The 22,318-nt window shown below is 44.8% G+C and overlaps 1 protein-coding gene across 1 annotated transcript in view; it reads left to right on the forward strand.

Moving 5' to 3' along the window:
- The first annotated feature begins 4,821 nt into the window (after nt 1-4,821).
- PPEF2 (protein phosphatase with EF-hand domain 2) overlaps nt 4,822-22,318 on the forward strand; it is a 28,458-nt gene continuing 10,961 nt past the window's right edge. Inside the window, exons 1-9 of the mRNA XM_079990843.1 lie at nt 4,822-4,978; nt 6,613-6,740; nt 8,800-8,857; nt 10,801-10,979; nt 13,460-13,574; nt 16,263-16,309; nt 18,083-18,249; nt 18,345-18,381; nt 21,792-21,941. Coding sequence (XP_079846969.1) covers nt 4,906-4,978; nt 6,613-6,740; nt 8,800-8,857; nt 10,801-10,979; nt 13,460-13,574; nt 16,263-16,309; nt 18,083-18,249; nt 18,345-18,381; nt 21,792-21,941 — 954 coding nt within the window. The 5' untranslated portion in view covers nt 4,822-4,905. The remainder of the gene's footprint in view (nt 4,979-6,612; nt 6,741-8,799; nt 8,858-10,800; nt 10,980-13,459; nt 13,575-16,262; nt 16,310-18,082; nt 18,250-18,344; nt 18,382-21,791; nt 21,942-22,318) is intronic.

Raw genomic sequence — 22,318 nt, forward strand, 5'->3', positions numbered from 1 at the left:
TCCCAAAATGTCCCGTTTCCCCTTAGGATGTCCCTGTTTTCATCAGAGAAATGTTGGAGGGTATGGTAGGATGTCCAATTTTTCGTCGGAGAAATGTTGAAGGGTATGCAATACCTAGACTTCTTTGAGGGAAAGAATGTAATTCAAATGTGCCCTAAAGGAATACTGTGCATGCAGTTTCAAACTGTGGCAGTTTGAAAGCAATGTCACAGCAGTTCAACCAGTGATGGAGGAAGAGAAGACAAATTTGTCAATTTCTCATTTTTCCAATCTTAAATTCAGTTCTCTATATCTCTGCAGCAGCCTGCAATATTTTTTTGAAGTTCTCACAAACATTCCTAAGCATTTTAGTACAAATTTCTCCTGATATGCACATTTTTGTATGCCATTTCTCCGAACACAAATTTTTCAAAACAATTTCCCCTCATGCGATGCATTTTTATGTTGTTGTCATTAATATATTCATTCTGATGCACACACCACCCCAGTGCTGCCATTTTTGTCCACATTACCAGAGTCAACTGCATCTCAAAATCCAGAGGTGTGCAAATTCCAAAGTATGGCTGCGCTCTGGTTTGTGGATTGTTTCAGAATGTGCAAATTAGGTCAATTCATCTTAATGGATCCCTTCCAGTCGGGATTCAGGCCTCATCATGGGACTGAAACTGCCTTGGTCGCACTGGTTGATGATCTCCGGCGGGCTAGGGACAAAGGTGAGAGCTGTTTCCTAGTTCTGCTGGATCTCTCAGCGGCGTTTGATACCATCGACCATAACATCCTTCTGGACCGTCTTGAGGGGCTGGGAGCTGGGGGCACTGCCATACAGTGGTTCCGCTCCTTCCTCCTGGGCCGTGTTCAGAAAGTGGTGGTGGGGGATGAGTGTTCAGACCCCTGGGCTCTCACTTGTGGGGTGCCTCAGGGTTCTGTCCTCTCCCCCATGCTTTTCAACATTTACATGCAGCCGCTGGGAGAGATCATCAGGAGGTTTGGGCTGGGTGTTCATCAGTATGCGGATGATACCCAGCTCTACCTCTCTTTTAAATCAGAACCAGTGAAGGTGGTGAAGGTCCTGTGTGAGTGTCTGGAGGCAGTTGGAGGATGGATGGCGGCTAACAGATTGAGGTTGAATCCTGACAAGACAGAAGTACTGTTTTTGGGGGACAGGAGGCGGGCAGGTGTGGAGGATTCCCTGGTCCTGAATGGGGTAACTGTGCCCCTGAAGGACCAGGTGCGCAGCCTGGGAGTCATTTTGGACTCACAGCTGTCCATGGAGGCGCAGGTCAAATCTGTGTCCAGGGCAGCTGTCTACCAGCTCCATCTGGTACGTAGGCTGAGACCCTATCTGCCTGCGGACTGTCTCGCCAGAGTGGTGCATGCTCTGGTTATCTCCTGCTTGGACTACTGCAATGCACTCTACGTGGGGCTACCTTTGAAGGTGACTCGGAAACTACAACTAATCCAGAATGCGGCAGCTAGACTGGTGACTGGGGGCGGCCGTCGAGACCATATAACACCGGTCTTGAAAGACCTACATTGGCTCCCAGTACGTTTCCGAGCACAATTCAAAGTGTTGGTGCTGACCTTTAAAGCCCTAAACGGCCTCGGTCCAGTATACCTGAAGGAGCGTCTCCACCCCCATCATTCCGCCCGGACGCTGAGGTCCAGCGCCGAGGGCCTTCTGGCGGTTCCCTCATTGCGAGAAGCAAAGCTACAGGGAACCAGGCAGAGGGCCTTCTCGGTAGTGGCGCCCGCCCTGTGGAACACCCTTCCAGCAGATGTCAAAGCAATAAACAACTACCTGACATTCAGAAGACATCTTAAGGTAGCCCTGTTCAGGGAAGTTTTTAACGTGTGATATTTTACTGTATTTTTGCTTTCTATGGAAGCCGCCCAGAGTGGCTGGGGAGGCCCAGCCAGATGGGCGGGGTATAAATAATAAATTATTATTATTATTATTATTATTATTATTATTATTATTATTATTGGAGTGAATCAAATTTCCTCCCCATCCCTAGAGGACAGCAGTCACTCACAGATTGGGGACCACTGGCATGTAGCTTTTGTACATTTAAGATACTGTGTTTAATTGCAATCCGATAGGTGCATTGCTCAAAGACTATGGGATGTGGTAGTTCTGCACACAGCACCTTTGTGTCCAAGACAAACAGAGGTAAGTTATTTATTTCCTTTCTGAAACATTTTCAGTGTTGTTTTCTGATGTCCTTTTTGAGTAAACATCCATATGTTCCTCCTTTTTCACTAGGCCATGAATTGCCAGATGCTTCACATCCTGGTAAGTTAACGTTATATAATCTCTCCAGTAGGAAATTTGGTGGCCCTGTGAAATTTGACAACGCACGGACAAGGCAGGCATTTAGTCATATTCAGGGGACACACAGGCCATGCAGAAATGGATTACTTTGTAGATCTGAGTGGCTCATATGGTGTCCTCCAGATGTTGCTAAACTACAACTCCCTGACTTTGGTTATTGGGAGATGTAGTTCAAAAAGCATCTGCAGAGCTACAGGTTAGCCACCCCTGTTGTTGATGGTCAAGTCCTGCTTCTCTTTTACAACCTATAAATTAAAATTGTCATTGATGCAAAATACATTTTACTGATGGTCAACAATCTAAGCACACACATTATTATACATCATTTCATATCTAATAAGTATGCTGTATAGATGTTGACACAACTTTGTTATTGTATTCAGAAATGTTTGAGCATTCTGCATACTGCTGTTTTATTTTTTTCAATTAGTTTCAACGTTTTTAACATAATGCAGTCAAAACACAATTTCGTCTTTTATTTTTGTCAACGCCCCACCCAGTTTTCCATCTAGTTATTGTTTCTCCCTTTCTGCCACACCCTATGTTTTTTTCATCAAATCATAAACACAGTATTATTTACAATCGTACCTTGGTTTTCGAGCAGCTTAGTTCTCAAATGTTTTGGCTCCCCAGTGCCGCAAACCCAGAAGTGAGAGTTCTGGTTTGTGAACTATTTTTGGAAGCCATACGTCCGACGGGGTTTCTGCAATTTCCAATTGGCTGCAGGAGCTTCCTGCAGCCAATCAGAAGCCACGCTTTGGTTTCCGAACGTTTTGGAAGTCAAACGGACTTCTGGAACAGATTCCGTTCAACCTCCGAGGTACGACTGTACTTTTATTCTCGTTTTATGTAACTGTGCATCTCGTATGTAATAAATAAAAATTATTTTTTTATAAAAAGAAATCTGAACAAGGTCTATGGAAGAACAGCGTGTCAGAAAATTTGAGGGAAGGGAATAACCAATGAAGGAGCATGTGAAGAATGTTCATTCTCCTGTGGCAAGCATGGAGGGAAAGAAGTTTTTTTTTTTTAATGATATTTATTAAAGTTTCGAATAAAAACATATAAACACAGACAACAATAAAAACATACATAAACCAACAAACCAAAAACAAGTATAAATTCAAACCTTATTTTCTAAACCTAATTTCCCCGACCTCCTCACACCTCCCCCTTCTGTATTCTAATCTCATTTATCTTGTCAGCAAATCCATTCCCATATTTCCCATAGTTTTTAATAATTCTATTCTTTTTCCTTAATCAACGCCCCTGCAAACCACTAATTTTTAAACCCATGTCTTTCTAGCCTTCATTAATTTTAAGGGAGGGAAAGAAGTTCTTCCCTGCCCACTATTGTTGATATTAGCTGGGGTTGGTGGAAACTGGAGGCCAGCAATATCAGAAGAACCACTGGCTCCTTGTCTCTTTTGAAAGCACAAACCCTCACTATATGTCAGGCTTCGGGGAAGTGGCTTCCTCCTTCCCATTGGCTGTGGATAAGCAGAACAAAGCAAAAATAGTTTCTTGCCATTTAAAGAGTTTTTAATGATCACAGCGAAAGAACAAAGAGTCCATCTCAAAGTAAATAAAAGTAAAGGGACCCCTGACCATTAGGTCCAGTCGTGACCGACTCTGGGGTTGCGGTGCTCATCTTGCTTTATTGGCTGAGGGAGCCGGCGTACAGCTTCCGGGTCATGTGGCCAGCATGACTAAGCCGCTTCTGGCGAACCAGATCAGCGCACGGAAATGCCGTTTACCTTCCCGCTGGAGCGGTACCTATTTATCTACTTGCACTTGACATGCTTTCGAACTGCTAGGTTGGCAGGAGAAGGAACCAAGCAACAGGAGCTCACCCCGTTGTGGGGATTCGAACCGCCAAGCTTCTGATCGGCAAGTCCTAGGCTCTGTAGTTTATCCCACAGCGCCACCCGCGTCCCATCTCAGAGTAAAGGTGCTCCCAGTTAAGGTTTCCACCCACTTTCCCCCTAGTCACCCCGTCACCTCTGCGCCTTGCAACCTGATCTTGCAACCGCCATGCTTTTTATGTAGCCACCTTATCTGTTCTATGTGAGCTTGGACTGATAGGCTGGACAATCTCCAGTGAGAGAGAGTCTGTTAGCTCTCTATCCCTCCGTTCTTCTTCACCTTGCTGTTTACCCCCCAGTTTTTCCCAACTTCTGTCTTCAGAACTATGCCCCTCTGCAAACCACTGTTCTAAATCTATACTGCTCCCCTGCTCTTGGGCAGCTTCAGGATCCTGGTCAGTAGCAGGGGAAGTGGGAGACTCCCACCATTCCTCATCAGAGCAGTACTCCTCAGCCTGGTCTCTGACATTATATGACAATTTTCTCTGGCAGGAGAGAAGCTTCAGGTTGGAACTTTACTCCTGCTGAAGGTTCTAGCCAATGAGGTCAGGACTTGTTCTTCCTGCTTTGCATCCGATTTTCCCATTGGATGGTTTCAGACAATGAACCCGTCCAGCTCAAAATGGGTTGATTGGCTTGTTTTGGAAGCCAGGAAAAGCCCTAGAACACACTAGCATTCTGGCTGAATCAGTCGTACAGTTGGGAGGGATGAACAGGAAAAAAAGTACCAAGAATTTGGCTGAAGAAAACAAACCATCCTTTAAGCTCTTCCCTTTTTCGGGTGAGTGCCATACCCTCCGAGTGTCCCGATTTTCCAGGGACAGTCCCGGAATTGCAAAAGCCATCCTGGCTTCTGATTTGATCCTGGGATGTCCCTGTTTCCCCTGCAAGTGCTATTGGTGTGTGTTTAAGGGTTTTTTTTTAGTATGGTGGAATGTGTGTGTGCTATGTCCCACACATAGCAGTGTGGAGCCAGCGTGGTGTAGTGGTTAAGAGTGGTAGACTCGTAATCTGGTGAACCGGGTTCGCTTCACCGCTCCTCCACATACAGCTGATTAGGCTAGTCACACTTCTTTGAAGTCTCTCAGCCTTACTCACCTCACAGAGTGTTTGTTGCGGGGGAGGAAGAGAAAGGAGATTGTGAACCGCTTTGAGACTCCTTAAAAGGTAAAGGAACCCCTGACCATTAGGTCCAGTCGTGACCGACTCTGGGGTTGCGGCGCTCATCTCGCTTTATTGGCCGAGGGAGACGGCATACAGCTTCTGGGTCATGTGGCCAGCATGGCTAAGCCGCTTCTGGCGAACCAAAGCAGTGCACAGAAACGCCGTTTATCTTCCCGCCGGAGCGGTACCTATTTATCTACTTACACTTTGACATGCTTTCGAACTGCTAGGTTGGCAGGAGCAGGGACCGAGTAATGGGAGCTCACCCCGTCGTGGGGATTCGAACCGCCAACCTTCTGATCGGCAAGCCCTAGGTTCTGTGCTTTAACCCACAGTGCCACCCGCATCCCTTGAGACTCCTTAGGGTTGTGTTAAAGTGGGATATCAAATCCAAACTCTTCTTCTATCGGTGTGGAGGTGGTGGCAGCACTTGCCCTTCTTCTGATAGGAAATGCTTGGGGGGGGGCGGGGAATGAGGAGGTCAGTTGGTGGGGAGTCAGAAATGTCCCCATTTCCATCTGAGAAATGTGCTCCCCTAGATCTGCCTTTGTTGAGGTGTGTCAGAGATTGCCCTCATTTGGGCAAGAGGAGAGGGGAGGAGACCAATCCAATGGCAGCAGCTGTTCACCAGTTGAACAGATGACTTAAGAAGGAGGTGGGCTCTCCTTTTTTGGGGTTTTATAAACAGAGGTTGGCTAGCCAGAGATTTCTGATTCCTGATTTGTGGTCTCTTGTGGCCCTACAATTCTATGAACAGCAAGAGTATCTCCTACCAGATCTTAATTTCTTCACAGTGCAGCACAGGGTTCCCTCTCCCATTTCTCATACCACACTGGTGGCATAGGGTGGGTTGCCAGTGTCCGGGGCCGTTCTACCCATCTGAGAAGCTCCTAACGTTTCTTCCCTTCTCCAAAGTGCTTCTTGGACAATCAGAGATGACAGGGTTGTGAGCTGCCTGCCATTTTACTTACCCACAATGCCACAGTGGTGCGCTGCTGTGGCACAATGTGGGCTATTTAAAATGGTGGGCTGCTTCCTAGGCCCAATCCATAATACCAGTTAAGTTGATGGCTGAAGAAATGGATGGGTGGCAGGGCCAAACTTCTCTGTCATGTGGACTCTGCCATGATACCTGACCCCAACAGCTGCCCAAGGTTGCTAGCTGCTGATGTCAGCTGTTTGATGGGCTTCTTGTTTCTGTACTCCAAAAAGCAAGAGGCTATATCACACATCTCTCTTTTTGCATCTCAGCCTTCAGAGGAGCTATCCTGATCCAAACGTGGTATCGACGCTATGTGGCCCGGCTTGAAATGCGCCGAAGATGCACATGGCGCATATTTCAGTCCATAGAGTATGCGGGAGAGCTGGATCATCTCAAGGTATGATGGCAAAGGAGGAAGGCAGAGGGGAAAGCCTTCCTTCTGCCTGTTCTACTTTTGCTGTTGGTAGCGGTAAAAGGAATTTAGCGCTCAGAATTATTCTTCTGATTCTCATCTGCCCCCAACACAGCCCAGACTTGGCTAGAAGTACAACAGCAGGGAGCATTCGGTTTGGAACCTAAGGGTTAATTCTGTTAATAATTAGTAGGTGGTGTGGGGTGGAGGTGTTGCCTAGCAACAAGTCAGAATGGCATGATCCATGCTGAGGTAACTCGTGCTGATTGGCTGGTTATTTCTAAGGGAGTTTTCCTCTGTACGCATAGCTGAATATTTTTCTGATATGTACAAGGCCCAAAGTAAGAGAGACAAAATCTTTCCCCCCTCAAATTATACACTGTTTTGGTTCAGTTGTCCACAGTCAAGTGTTATCAGGGTTTATTTCCCCCCTGGTCTCCATCCTGTGTTAAGTGACTTTGCTAACAGAATTCAGTGATCCAAATTCATTCTAAATCCTCTGCCTAAGTACTTTCGTGCAAGCAAAACTCAGTCCAGTCTTTGCTATCCTTGTTTTGAGCTGCGACTCCCATTAGTAATATATGTATATGTATGGATGTATGAGGGACAGAGGAGGCAGAAAACTCCAAACAAACCCAAAACGCCCACTGAGCATCCTCAGTGGCTGCCCAACGATGCAGAGTGTGTGTTGGAAGGAGAAGCACTGCCACACTCCAAAATTACATGGCATGTGCCAGTTTCGCACACCTTCTGAATCACTTGCAGCTCTGTGTGGCACAGTGACCTAGTGTGAGTTGGGGGGCACAGGGTCGGTTGCCCCAGGCACAAAATCGTTAGGGGCACAAAATTTCTTTTCTTTTTTAAAAAAATCAATTTTATTTGATTTTTACAAATGCAAATTAGTTACAATGCCTAATACATATCCATAAATTGAGATTTCTCTGAATCGCACAACTTCCCCCCATCCCCTCCCTGGGTCCTATTGTCAACATTTCCAACCGCATATTATTTCGCAGTCTGTGTTTTGTATCCACCCATTTTGTCTGTAATATTTGTTACATTACAAGTGGGATTAAAATCCTGCTAATGTTTTCATCTGCTTACAGTGGTCTCCTAAATAAGTTATAAACTTTTCCCATTCTTTCTTGAACTTCTTGTTTTCTTGGTCTCTGAGTTTCCCAGTCAGTTTAGCCATTTCTGCATAGTCTAACAGCTTAGTTATCCGTGCTGCTGTTGTCGCATACATAAAAAGTCTTTTCTGTTCCTTTGGGATGTCGGTACCTATAATTCCTGATAGAAAGGCTTCTGGTTTTTTAACAAAAGATTTTTTAAACATCCCCCCCCCAATTCATTATATATCATTTCCCAGAAGGCCTTTATTACCTTACAAGACCACCACATATGATGAAAGATACCTTCTTTTTCTTTACATTTCCAGCAGGTATTTGTACCTGTTCTGTACTTTTTTGCGAATTTACTAGGAGTTAAATACCACTGGTACATCATTTTCATATAGTTTTCTTTCAGCGTACAGTGGTACCTCTGATTGCGAACAGGATCCATTCTGGAGGCCCGTTCGCAACATGAACAGAACGCAACCCGCAGTGGCACATCTGCGCACGCGCGGGTTGCGATTCACCGCTTCTGCGCATGCGTGAGCGACAAAACCTGGAAGTAACCCTTTCCGGTACTTCGGGTCGCTGTGGGACGCAACCTGAAAAAACATATCATGAAGCAAACGTAACATGAGGTATGACTGTACAACATGCCATGAACTTCAATTTCTTATCTCTACAGTTGCGATCTCCTGGGTGATGCGGATGCTGATTGGCAGCCGAGTGCGAATGTGTACTCTGTCCGTTTCTCTCCCTTCCAGCCCAGCCTCTCCACACAGCCCCGGGCTCTGGCAACCCATGCTACATCACTGGTGTGGCAAGAGAAATGGGAGAGGGAACAGAATGGGAGGGAGAGGCTATGGCAGGGGAAGAGAGTACAAAGATGGCTTAATGATGGACGTTGACAGCATTCTTCTTGTCTTCTGCAGCTCAACCATTTCTTTGACTACCTTATGACCTACTTCACGCCAAGCAACAACAAAGACAGTAAGCTCAAAAATGGGGAAATACAGTTTGTATTATATATCACTCTCTCTCTTGTCAGGGCAACTAAATTTTGTGACCTTGTATGCGTTTTGCAAACCGATCAAATGTGGAAATGTTGGTACAGTGTACCTCGGTTCTCAAACATCTCCGTTGATGAACATTTCGGAATATAAATGGCGAAAACCTGGAATGCTTCTGTTTCCAAACGCGCCTCGGAAATCAAACGGCTTTCCGCATGTTTTTCAATTTTCTCAATTGAATTTGCAGACAGCCCTTTGCACCTTCGTTTTCAAACATTTCGGAACTCAAACAGTCTTCCAGAACTGATGACGTTCAAGAACCGAGGTACCACTGTACCTACAAATCCTGGATGAATAGCTCTGTAGCAGGGTCGGCAAACTTTTTCAGCAGGGGGCCGGTTCCCTGTCCCTCAAACCTTGTGGGGGGCCGGACTATATTTTGAAGGGGGGGGGAATGAATGAATTCCTATGCCCCACGAATAACCCAGAGGTGCATTTTAAATAAAAGCACACATTCTACTCATGTAAAAACACCAGGCAGGCCCCACAAATAACCCAGAGGTGCATTTTAAATAAAAGCACACATTCTACTCATGTAAAAATATGCCGATTCCTAGACCATCCGCGGGCTGGATTTAGAAGGTAAGTGGGCCGGATCCGGCCCCTGGGCCTTAGTTTGCCTACCCATGCTCTGGAGTGTACAATCTAGATTTATATTTCAGAAAGCTGCACCTTTAACAACTATTGGCTTTAACCAAATTGGACACAATGTTGAAGAGCAGGCTTTTATGTCTGTGTTTGGATACCATCACATCAAGATGGTTGACTGAACCCTTCAAAATGGCACTGACTTGAACCACAGGCTCTGATTGGTTGGTTTCTTAGGATTCTTGAGACAATACAAGGCCAACTAACTTGTAGCTAACTGAACAGCACTCAGGTGTGTTAAATTTCATGGTGTGCTCACCTCTTTAACTGTCAGCAGGTGGCCTTTAGAATTGTTTCATTGCCTTCAGACTATTCTGATGCTTTCAACTGGCGTTACCGTCTGGTTGGTTTGTTTGTTTCTATTATTATTGTGTCTTTTTGGTCATGGAGTGGTTTTAATTTCTCTGGCTTTTACGTGATACTCGTAAGATGCCTTTGAGGCTGCATGTGAGAAGAGGGTTGGGAAGAAAGGTAATTTAAGAAACCGACGCGCTTATTTTGCATCATAGAACCTTAAGAGTTGGAAGGGACCCACATTTCCACGTGGAAATAGCTAAATTAATGGTTACTATTACCCTGAGTAGTACCGAGTTAAAAACAAAAGAGGAATGCAAATGGGTAAAATTGATGGTAATTACAGCCAGACACATTATAGCGAGTAATTGGAAAAATGCAGAAGAGCTAGGGGTGAACCAATGGAGGAAAAAACTGAATAATATTATAATTTTAGAATACCTAACTGTGAAGATACATAGAATGAAAGGGTTTAAGGTCAGTGAGAAAGAGGAGGATTGGTTTGAGATGATATTGAATTATGTGAGTAGGTTTGAACAATTTGGGGCAATTAAAATGTTGAAAGTTAAATAAACCTTGTGGAGGGAGGAGTGTTAAGGTATATAGAAGTGTACATATGGTTAATTTGAATATGTTATTATTGAATATGTACCGGTATATTATTGAATATGTATATTATTGAATATTGTATACCCAATGTATCAGCCACCTGGGGGGTTTCACTGTTTGTGTTTTGGTGGTTGGTAAAAATAAAATAATTTCTTTAAAAAAGAGTTGGAAGGGACCCAAGGGTCATCTAGTCCAACCCCATGCAGTGCAGGAATCTCAGCTAAAACTTACGCTGCTGCTGCTGCTGGCCATGTAGAGAAGCAAAGAGCCACATTCTAGAAGCCAACCGTGTTGGTTGTCATTCCACCCTAGGAGATTTCCTTAACCGCATATTGTCAGAACCTGAAATCATCTTTGACCCCAAGCTCGAAAAACCCGTTGAAACCTTTGAATCCATTGTGGTGCCGGATACCTATGTGGGGCCTCGCCTTTCCTTCCCACTCGTGCCTGAGGATGCCACTAACTTACTGGAAGCGTACCAACACGAGCAAGTAAGTATCTTCACAGTAGCCGTCTACTTTTACCTCAATTTTCGTTTCCAGAAGCTCCTGCAAGGTAAAGAATGGAACCAAAGGGGAATTTCTGTAGCTCAGTGATAGACAGCATTTGTGAGGTCCAGGCTGGGAAAGACTCATCTCCTTAAATCCCTGGAGAACCACTGTCAATCATTGTAAGCCTGGGATGAGGGATTTGTGGTCTGCCAGATGTTGTTGGACTACAACTTGTTTGTGTTCCTTCTGGGATTGTTTGTCCACCTTTGGTCCTATGCCGAAAACGTACTTCTTTACCTTGGCCTTTGACACCTGAGCAGGTGCCATAACTAACCGTAACTTTGCCTGGTGCAAACCATAGGTTGCTATTTGTAAAAAACGGGTCAGCAAACTTTTTCAGCGGGGGGCCGGTCCCCTGTCCCTCAGACCTTGTCGGGGGCCGGACTATATATTTTTTTGGGGGGGGGGAAATGAACGAATTCCTATTCCCCACAAATAACCCAGAGATGCATTTTAAATAAAAGCACACATTCTACTCATATAAAAACACCAGGCAGGCCCCACAAATAACCCAGAGATGCATTTTAAATAAAAGGACACATTCTACTCATGTAAAAACACACTGATTCCCGGACCGTCTGCGGGCCGGATTTAGAGGGCGATTAGGCTGGATCCGGCCCCCGAGCCTTAGTTTGCCTACCCATGGTATTAACGATAAGCAACCCAACCCCAAAATGCTTTGCTGATTTGGCTTCCCAGTATTTTACACCACAGCCAGTTAGCCGGCAACAGGGCCATGTGGCTGGTGGCTCTTAGCAATAGCTGTGGGAATAGACTGTTCTGGAAAGCATGAGGTGGTTTAGAGAAGGGACATCACTTTCTCTGCCTTTACTGAGGATGTTGTCAACACACTCTGTCTGTGTGACGTCATGGCTATTTGTGTTGCAAGGATTTTTAAGGTACCTGTGACCCACTCAAATTGTGTCCAAGAATTGACAGGCGCAGCAGTGGAGAAAAAGAAAGTGATATTTATTGCTGAGCAATAATTGACCCAGTGGAATGATTTGCAAAGACTGGGCCCCTGGCTCTAGCGCCCTGAGGCTTTATACCTGAGTACATACATGAATATCGCACACGGCAGCAAAAATAAGACCAATGAGCGCATTCAAGCCTTGCCCCCTGATCATGTAAAGAGTTCCCTCCCAACTTCTGCTTTCTTCAGTCTGAACATTCAGTGTAACCTTTCCCCTGATTTATGGCAAGAAGGAGAAAAGGAAACAAGGCGAAAGGAACTTCGACTGTTACGTTCTCCTATGCGGCATCTGCTATACAGGGACATTTGCGGTTAGCATCTTCCTGTTTTTAGCTGCTCAGGACCCTATCTGGGCGGGGGGGGGGGCGGGGGGAAATGCCAGCAGATCAGATTTATTGCTCCCCCCTTATGTTAGCGAGACATTGAAAAGAACAAGGGAAGGGAACTGGGGCAGAGATCATTTAGGATTTTTCAAATCTAAGCAATTTGCTCTAAGCTTTGCAGAAGCCTTCGTGATTCAAACATGGATTATATAAAAATCATCATAGAAATATTTGGTTATATATGGATATATGAATAACTGATTATAAGAAAGCTTAAGGGTAAAATTCCTCCAGGTGGTCCTGCTTCATTTGGAGAAAGACCGACTTTAGCCCTGGGAGCATCTTGGTGACTGTACCCATAGGTGTCCGAAATGGGAGCAGCGGGTTTAGGGGCTTCTGCTGGAGCGTTAAAGCTGCACCTGCTCCTAGGCTAAATTTTGATGTATGCAAATGAATGCAAATGCTGCAAAAAGCCATAGGACACCAAATCTGACTAAAGTCCTCCACCCCAGAAATCTCCCACCACTTGGAAAATTGGGGCATGCATAACGCTGTGTTGTTGTTTTTAAATTGTGAACTGCCTAGTCTCTGTAGAAATGCGGGATATAAATTAGCACAAGTAAACAGTTAATTGTTTCTATGAGGAACGGCTAAGGGAGCTGGGCATGTTTAGCCTGGAGAAGAGGAGGTTACGGGGTGATATGATAGCCATGTTCAAATATATAAAAGGATGTCACATAGAGGAGGGAGAAAGGTTGTTTTCTGCTGCTCCAGAGAAGCGGACACAAAGCAATGGTTCCAAACTACAAGAAAGAAGATTCCACCTAAACATTAGGAAGAACTTCCTGACAGTAAGAGCTGTTCAACAGTGGAATTTGCTGCCAAGGAGTGTGGTGGAGTCTCCTTCTTTGGAGGTCTTTAAGCAGAGGCTTGACAACCATATGTCAGGAGTGCTCTGATGGTCTTTCCTGCTTGGCAGGGGGTTGGACTCGATGGCCCTTGTGGTCTCTTCCAACTCTATGATTCTATGATTCTCCCCGAAGGATCCTGGGAATTGTAGTTTGAGAGGCGAGCCCACACTCTCCTCGATGGCTTTCTGTAATTTCCTCACTTTCTCCCAGTAGCATCTTCACGCTTACTATGTCCTAAGACTCTTGAGTGAGACTGAGAAGCATCTTGCCCAGCTTCCCAACATCACCTGCATCTCCACCTGCTACAGTGAGGAGATCACTGTATGTGGTAAGTGCTGTTGTTTACCAACGCTGCTGAGGTACGTGCCTCAAGCACCGCCTCAGCCCATGTGATCTAATCCAGACCCTGTGCTCATTATTTGAGGAGCTTCTTCATGTGCCAGCTCCATGAGAGGTACGGAGGGTGGCAACGCGAAAACAGGCCTTTTCTGTGGTGGCTCCCCACTTGTAGAATGCTCTCCCCAGGAAGATTCGCCTGGTGCCATAATGATATATTTTTAGGCACTGGGCAAAAAGTTTTCACTCTCTCCAGGCCTTTTGTCTTTAACTACCTGTGGCTTTTTAAAAGTGGCTGGGATGTTTTTAATGTATTGTTATAGGTTTGTAGGTGCTAGAATTTAATTAAGACTTGGGGCATCAGAAGCCAATTAGGATAATCTAGTCTCCTGTGTAAGGTGATGGCTGGACCCGTGGGTGTATTTGACCTGTGAAATTAGCATGTGTGCAAAGCTAATTTTGTTAGGCAAGCTTCCTAAACTGTGTATTAGGCACCTCTAAAGCCTAGGAAATCAGCTTGTATTAAAAGCTAATTAACTTAGACTAATTTCCTTGGAGGTGTTATCCTGTGGGGGTATTGATCCATTAGCACAGCAATGGCTCAAAGGAAACTCTGTGAGATGACAATCTGCCCTAAATCTTCCAACAGACAAACAAATTGGAGATAAGAGGAACTGGTGTGTAACTGAAACAGATCTGGAAAAGGGAGACAGGTGGGGGAGACAGGTTGGGCATCTACAACAGAGTGCCCTTTGCTAGGATACTAGTACCTGCCCTTTCCCCACTCTTAACATGAAAGAGCAGTGTGCCTCTAAGAATGTACAAAGTGCATTTTCTTCCAGATATTAATGACCAACTGTAGTCTGTACCTTTCTTCCACATTTAAACATAAGGAGCAGGGCTAATGAACATCGCTTCCATTCAGATAAGTTCCAACATCTGTCTTTAGAAACCAGGCACTGCCCCCCCCACCTTTCTTAACAAACTGTATAACTTGTTTTTCATGGGAAAGTAATGCGATTAAAGAAACCCTGGTAGAGCAGAAACAACTCTTGCTGGTCCAGAAAGAAACCTATGGTGGTGTCATGGACTGGCTGGACTCAGAGGAATGGTGGGAGGAACCAGCTGGGGAATCCCCAAGGGAAGAAGGCGCAGAACCAGGAGAGGCATGATAAGGGCAGAGGAGAGGTTGACTATGTGAAGGGGAACAGTCCCCGACTGCTTGGGGGGAAACCTGGAGAGGAGGAGGCTTAGGCAGCTGTGGGGAGTCAGGGACCACCTATCTCAGCAACTGCTTCAAGGGGGCAAGACCTGCCAGAGACCAGTCGCTGCACTCATTAGGCCCGACACTCCTGTGCAGATGGTATTTTTGCTAATAAAGAGTTAACTCCAGCTTGCTCAGTGCGATTTACTGCTGGCTCGCTTCTGGCAGATGGTGACAGGCAGATCTTAATGGGGAGAAAAGCCACAGTTCCCTGGGAAATATAACCTTGCTCAGTGCGATTTCAGACCATATTTGGTCTGAAGCTCAACATCAAAAAAACGAAGATCATGGCTACTGGTCCCATCACCTCCTGGCAAATAGAAGGGGAAGAAATGGAGGCAGTGAGAGATTGTACTTTCTTGGGCTCCATGATCACTGCAGATGGTGACAGCAGCCACGAAATTAAAAGACGCCTGCTTCTTGGGAGAAGGGCAATGACAGGCCTAGACAGCATCTTGAGAAGTAGAGACATCACCTTGCCAACAAAGGTCCGTATAGTTAAAGCTATGGTTTTCCCAGTAGTGATGTATGGAAGTGAGAGCTGGACCATAAAGAAGGCTGATCGACGAAGAATTGATGCTTTTGAATTATGGTGCTGGAGGAGACTCTTGAGAGTCCCATGGACTACAAGAAGATCAAACCTCTCCATTCTGAAGGAAATCAGCCCTGAGTGCTCACTGGAAGGACAGATCCTGAAGCTGAGGCTCCAGTACTTTGGCCACCTCATGAGAAGAGAAGACTCCCTGGAGAAGACCCTGATGTTGGGAAAGATGGAGGGCACAAGGAGAAGGGGGCGACAGAGGACGAGATGGTTGGATAGTGTTTTCGAGGTTACCAGCATGAGTCTGACCAAGCTGCGGGGGGCAGTGGAGGACAGGAGTGCCTGGCGTTCTCTGGTCCATGGGGTCACGAAGAGTCGGACACGACTAAACGACTAAACAACAACAACAGTGCGATTTACTGCTGGCTCACTTCTGGCAGATGGTGACAGGCAGACCTTCATGGGGAGAAAAACCACAGTTCCCTGGGAAATATAACTTGCTCAGTGCGATTTACTGCTTGCTGGCTCGCTTCTGGCAGATGGTGGCAGGCAGACCTTAATGGGGAGAAAAGCCACAGTTCCCTGGGAAATATAACCACAGTTCCCAGGTCCAATGGTATGGTCCGAAAGCACATGGCACCACCAGCTTGCCGAAGCTAAGCAGGTTTGGGGCTGGTCAGTGCAGGGAAGGGGGACGACCTGCGAACTACCAAATAACACGTTGGGTTTCACAGCAGAAGGAATGTGGGCTGTAGAACGTGAGAGGGGGGTGGGAATGTGAATAAACCAGCACCATGAAAGGAATACACTGCTTGAAGTGAAATGCTTATAACTTTAAACCACAAAGCTGACTTTTTGCCCCCTTCATTTATTAGGAGATTTGCATGGGCAGCTGAGTGACTTGTTCCTCATTTTCTACAAGGTACGTAAAGAATACGTGTTCGCTTTACATGTATGGCTGCGTGCCAAAATGCAGCATATATATATTTTTTGGAATCATTTTTATTTGATTTTACATATATAAATTTATAACAATCCAAATGCAAATCCATGTATAGAAGTTACTCTGAATCTCGAGACTTACCCCCAAACCCCTCCACAGGTCATATTGTCAACATTTACAACTGCATATTATTCCATAAACTATACTCTGTATCCATCCATATCATCCTTCGTATTTGTTACATTACAAGTGGGATTAAAATCCTGCTAATGTTTTCATCTGCTTACAGTGGTCTCTTAAATAAATTATAAATTTATTTAAGAGATTCCTTTTTTTAAACAAAATTGTTCTCTTGGTTCCTGAGCTCTCTGGTCAGCTTTTCTTTTTAAAAAATATTTTTTATTGAATGATTTTATGTTACAAAAAACATTACAACCATACTACCACTAAATATAATTGAGAAATAAAAATTACAAAAATGAAGGTTTACTTCACCCACCCCAGTACACCTGGCCAGAACCAGTTAGGATGATGCTTCCCTTAGAAAATAATAATAATAATAATAATAAATAGTTTTTATTTATACCCCACCCTCCCCAGCCAGAGCCAGGCTCAGGGCGGCTAACACCAGTAAAATTACAATAAAAACATAATAGGGGAAAAAATAAATTTAAAATACAGGTTAAAATACTGTATTTAAAATGCAGCCTCATTTTAAAAGTAGCCCATAGATAAAAACCGTAAGGGGAGGAAAACTTAAGGGTCAGACTGAGTCCAAAACAAAGGCCAGGCAGAACAGCTCTGTCTTGCTGGCCCTGCAGAAAGATGTCAAGTCCGGCAGGGCCCTGGTCTCTTGTGACAGAGCGTTCCACCATGTTGGGGCCAGTACTGAAAAGGCCCTGGCCCTGGTTGAGACCAATCTAACCACCTTGTGACTTGTGACCTCCAAAATGTTGTCATTTGTGGACCTTAAGGTCCTCCACAGGGCATACCAGGAGAGGTGGTCCTGTAGGTATGTGGGTCCTAGGCCGCAAAAGAGTGTATCTGCCCCCTGACCTATATGCCTGGGTAGGATTGCTCTGCCTGTGTTGCTGGGTAAAGGTGTCAGGTTGTCCCCTTGCCTTTAAATTTACAGTTGAATTGGGAGACGAGGCAGCTGTGGTTTCTCCCATTCTTCCCCTTCTTCTGTGTGCTCCTGTCAAGCCTATTCCTCTCACCTGTGGCTTGTGGAGTTCCTTACTGGAGATCTTCTCAAAGTATTGCAGAGTGGGAGCTGTGGAGGGTGGCTGGTAGAAACTTCCAACCATTTTGTCTCCAAATTTAGCATTTGGTAAGCATTTGGCATGTGGGTGGCGCTGTGGTCTAAACCACAGAGCCTAGGGCTTGCCGATCAGAAGGTTGGTGGTTTGAATCCCCACGACGGGGTGAGCTCCTCTTGTTCAGTCCCAGCTCCTGCCAACCTAGCAGTTCGAAAGCATGTCAAAGTGCAAGTAGAGAAATAGGTACCACTCCGGTGGGAAGGTAAACGGCGTTTCCATGTGCTGCTCTGGTTCGCCAGAAACGGCTCAGTCATGCTGGCCACATGATCCAGAAAAACTGTCTGCGGACAAACATCAGCTCCCTCGGCCAGTAAAGCGAGATGAGCGCTGCAACCCCAGAGTCGTTTGCAAGTGGACTTAATTGTCAGGGGTCCTTTACTTTTACCTTTACCTACGTACTTCCTTTATGACTGTTGTTGTTTTTCCATTGCAGAATGGCATTCCCTCTCCGCAAAAGTTTTATGTCTTTAACGGTGACTTTGTGGACCGAGGCAAGTGTTCCATAGAAGTCCTAATAATCCTCTTCGCCTTCCTTTTGGTTTACCCAAAGGAGGTCCACTTGAACAGAGGGAACCATGAGGACTATATGATCAACTTACGGTATGGCCCCTGAAAACACGTTTCAGGAATTAAGAAATGCATGGGTTACGTTAATGGGTATCTACTTACAAGTCCTCTCTTCTCTTGATCTCTAGCTATGGTTTCACCAAGGAGGTCACGCGCAAATATAAGGTAAGATTGTTTGTGAACCTTAGACTCACAGACGTTCTTTTTTTTTTTTTTATAATAATTTTTATTCGTTTTTCAGACAGATAATAAAAAACAGTATAGAACAATATAACTTCAAAATCATCATTTCATACCCTTCTTTCTTTTGACTTCCCCATACCTCCCCATCCCTGCATCCTTGTTTAATGGTTCTTTAGCAACCCTTAGGTCCATTGTCTTAATTCCCTTTCATAAAGATTCCTTTAGTTTTTTTTGATTACTGCTGCAATTCTTTACCTCTTACCCCCTGACATCTTAACATTCCTCAATTTTACAATTATTTTTAAGATATATTTTAAATTTCTTCCAGTCCTCTTCCACTGTCTCTTTCCCCTGGTCACGGATTCTGCCCGTCATCTCGGCCAGTCCCATAAAGTCAATCACCTTTGTTTGCCATTCTTCCAGAGTAGGTAGTTCTTGCGTCTTCCAATACTTTGCCAGTAGAATTCTTGCTGCTGTAGTGGCATACATAAAGAACATCCTATCCTTCCTTAACACCACTTGGCCAACCATGCCCAAGAGAAAAGCCTCTGGTTTCTTAGGAAAAGTCCACTTAAGGACCTTCTTAATTTCATTATAGATCATAGACGTTCTCAAAAGTCATCGAGTCCAATCTGCACTGTCAACACAAGAAATCCACTTGCTACAATCCTGCCAAGATGTAGCCATAGCTGTCAACGTTTCCCGTTTTTTAAGGGAAATTCCCTTATTCCAAATAGGATTTCTCGCAAGAAAAGTTGACAGCTATGGATGCTGCCATCCAGCCTCTGCTTAAGAACAAGAGGACAGTCCACCACCACCTAAGAGAGGCTTCCCCACCCAATTATGCCGTGTTTTAGTTTTTGCTATTTTGGTTAAAGTATCAATTCCTTCCGGTGATTGCTTAGTTTGCAGATTAAGGTTCCTGAACCTGTGCTGCAAATATTTACGGTGCCGTCATTTGCAATTTGAATACTGCCCTCCACTGATGGGTTAATACTTTCAATGCCGCCAATGAAACATTTATCATAACATATCTGAGAATGAACATTCAGAATCAATTTGTTGGATTTTGTATCACAGCTGTTTACAGTTGGACTCTTCTCTTGCAAAAGAAGATTGTGTTCTTTGTCCCTCTTCCTCTTGTTTGCCTCTTGCCAGCGTGGTGTAGTGGTTAAGAGTGGTGGACTTGTAATCTGGTGAACCGGGTTCGATTCCCCGCTCCTCCACATGCAGCTGCTGGGTGACCTTGGGCTGGTCACACTTCTCTGAAGTCTCTCAGCCCCACTCACCTCAGAGTCTTTGTTGTGGGGGAGGAAGGGAAAGGAGAATGTTAGCCACTTTGAGACTCTTTAAGGGGAGTGAAAGGTGTGATATCAAGTCCAAACTCTTCTTCTTCTCTTCTTGTTTTGATTCCCTTGTCCCTTGGAATTTTGTTGCTTAAATGAAAGGAATTTTGCTGGTTTGTGGGCTTCGCAGAATTTGGATATATGCCCTTCTTTGTTGCATCTGAAACGAGTAACTGTTTTTGGTGGAGCCTTGGCTTTTCTCTTAGAGTCAGACATATAATGGCTCAGACAGGGGTCTGCAACCTTTAAGACAAAAAGAGCCACTTGGACCCATTTCCGAAGAAAAAAAAACTGGGAGCTGCAAAACTCGTCATTATAAAAATAACTTTTTTGTCACTTTTTTATTATTTCTTTGTTTGACCCCTCAGAATTACTCCTCCTCATAGAAATAAACGTTAAATTAACAAGTTATATTTTTTGTGTGTGTGTTCTTCACTCCCCTTCAAAACAGTGACCAGCGTACATGCCCCCTTTCAATGCAGTGACCAGCGTACATGCCCCTTACAATGTAGTGGGCGGGCGGGTGGGCGGGAAGGTGACGTCGGGGTGGTGCGTGACTAACGCACGCACCACCCCCCATGCAACGTCACAGCCAGTACAGCACCCGCCACAGTGGGGAGTGTTGGGGCGCACAATGTGCCTCCTCCCCTTGCTAGTATCCGCCCCGGAGCCACGGCAAAGGTGTAAAAGAGCCACATGCGGCTCCGGAGCCGCGGGTTGCAGACCCCTGGCTCAGAGCCTCAATACTTCAAGGATCACCCCTCTGCATATGAAGTGACCCAGACCCTGAGATGACTTTCTGAGGCCCTTCTTTGTGTGTCTCCTCCACGAGAGGTCAGAGGGTGGCAACACAAGAACGGGGCCTTTTCTGTAGTGGCTCCCCAATTGTGGAGTGCTCTCCTCAGGGAGAAACAAAATAAAAAAATTCCTTCCAGTAGCACCTTAAAGACCAACTAAGTTAGTACTTGGTATGAGCTTGGTATGCATGCACACGAAAGCTCATACCAAGTACTAACTTAGTTGGTCTTTAAGGTGCTACTGGAATGATTTTTTTTTATTTTTTTTTGACTATGGCAGACCAACACGGCTACCTATCTGTAACTCCTCAGGGAGGTTCACTTGACACATTCATTATACACCTTTAGGCGCCAGGCAAAAACGTTCTTCTTTAACCAGGCCCTGGGCTGAATGATATTCTATGGCCTTTAAAATGTGTATTTTAGGGGGGTATTGTTTTGCACTTTTATTTGTATTCTTATGTTGTGAGCCACCCTGAGAGCTTTAGATGAAGTGTGGTATTATTATTATTATTATTATTATTATTATTATTATTAATGCTCTATCTCCCCAATGATGCCCCAGTACAGAAAAACAAGTTCAGTCTGTATTCTCACACTGTTAAATTGTCTGACACCCTGGTGAAGTCTCCCAGCATTTAGTAATTCTGAATATTTTTAGTAATCTCTGGCATTTGTTAACTCTAGGAATTAAGGGTGCTTTTGCACCCACAAACTCTGGGACCTGGATACATATCAATATTTGTGTATGTATGTGTGTGTGTATATAATTTGTTTTTTAATATATCATTTTCAACAGTCATTCAACATAACTTACATCTTATACAATTTTTTTTTAGACTTCCATCAACCACATCTGAAAATTTTCCAATTTTTTCACTTAATTTACAGTTCTTAATTTCACTATTGCTATTAATTATCTTATCTATTGACTCTCTCATCATAAACTCCCTTACAATATTTCACATATTACTCCTTACAAAACTTCTTGCAGTCCTACTAGCGTAACCTGTTGATTACGGTTGCTTTTCAAATAGTCCGCATATTCCGTCCAGCCTTCTGAGAATCTCTGGTCCCGCAGGTTTCGAATCCTGCCGGTCATCTTATCTAATTCTGTGTAGTCCATTAATTTCGTCTGCCATTTTTCTTTCGCCAGTAATTCTTCTTGTTTCCATTTCTGTTCCACATATCAATATTTGTAGTGGACATTTCTCTCATTCTCCTTTACTGTTCCTGCCCTCCGTTCTAGGAACACGGCAGCAAAATCCTGAAAGAACTCAAGACTGTCTTCAGCTGCCTGCCTCTGGCCACCCTGATTGACCAGAAGGTCTTGATTGTACACGGAGGAATCTCGAACATGACTGATTTGGAGCGGCTAGCCATGGTCGACCGGCGTAAGGTACAGAGCCCTCCAGATCTGTACATCTCAGGGCAGGTCCTTGGAAGGTTCCCTATGAGTTTTATTTTTTATTTTATTTTACACCAGTGTGGTGTAGTGGTTAAGAGCGGTAGACTCGTAATCTGGTGAACCGGGTTCGCGTCTCCGCTCCTCCACATGCAGCTGTTGGGTGACCTTGGGCCAGTCACACTTCTCTGAAGTCTCTCAGCCCCACTCACCTCACAGAGTGTTTGTTGTGGGGGAGGAAGGGAAAGGAGAATCTTAGCCGCTTTGAGACTCCTTAGGGTAGCGATAAAGCAGGATATCAAATCCAAACTCTTCTTCAAACTCTTCTAACCCCATCACCTTGTCTTGAAGCCCATTAACTTGATCTGGGT

This window comes from Podarcis cretensis (genome assembly GCF_951804945.1).
Source record: "Podarcis cretensis genome assembly, chromosome: 9".
Taxonomy (NCBI): Eukaryota; Metazoa; Chordata; class Lepidosauria; order Squamata; family Lacertidae; genus Podarcis; species Podarcis cretensis.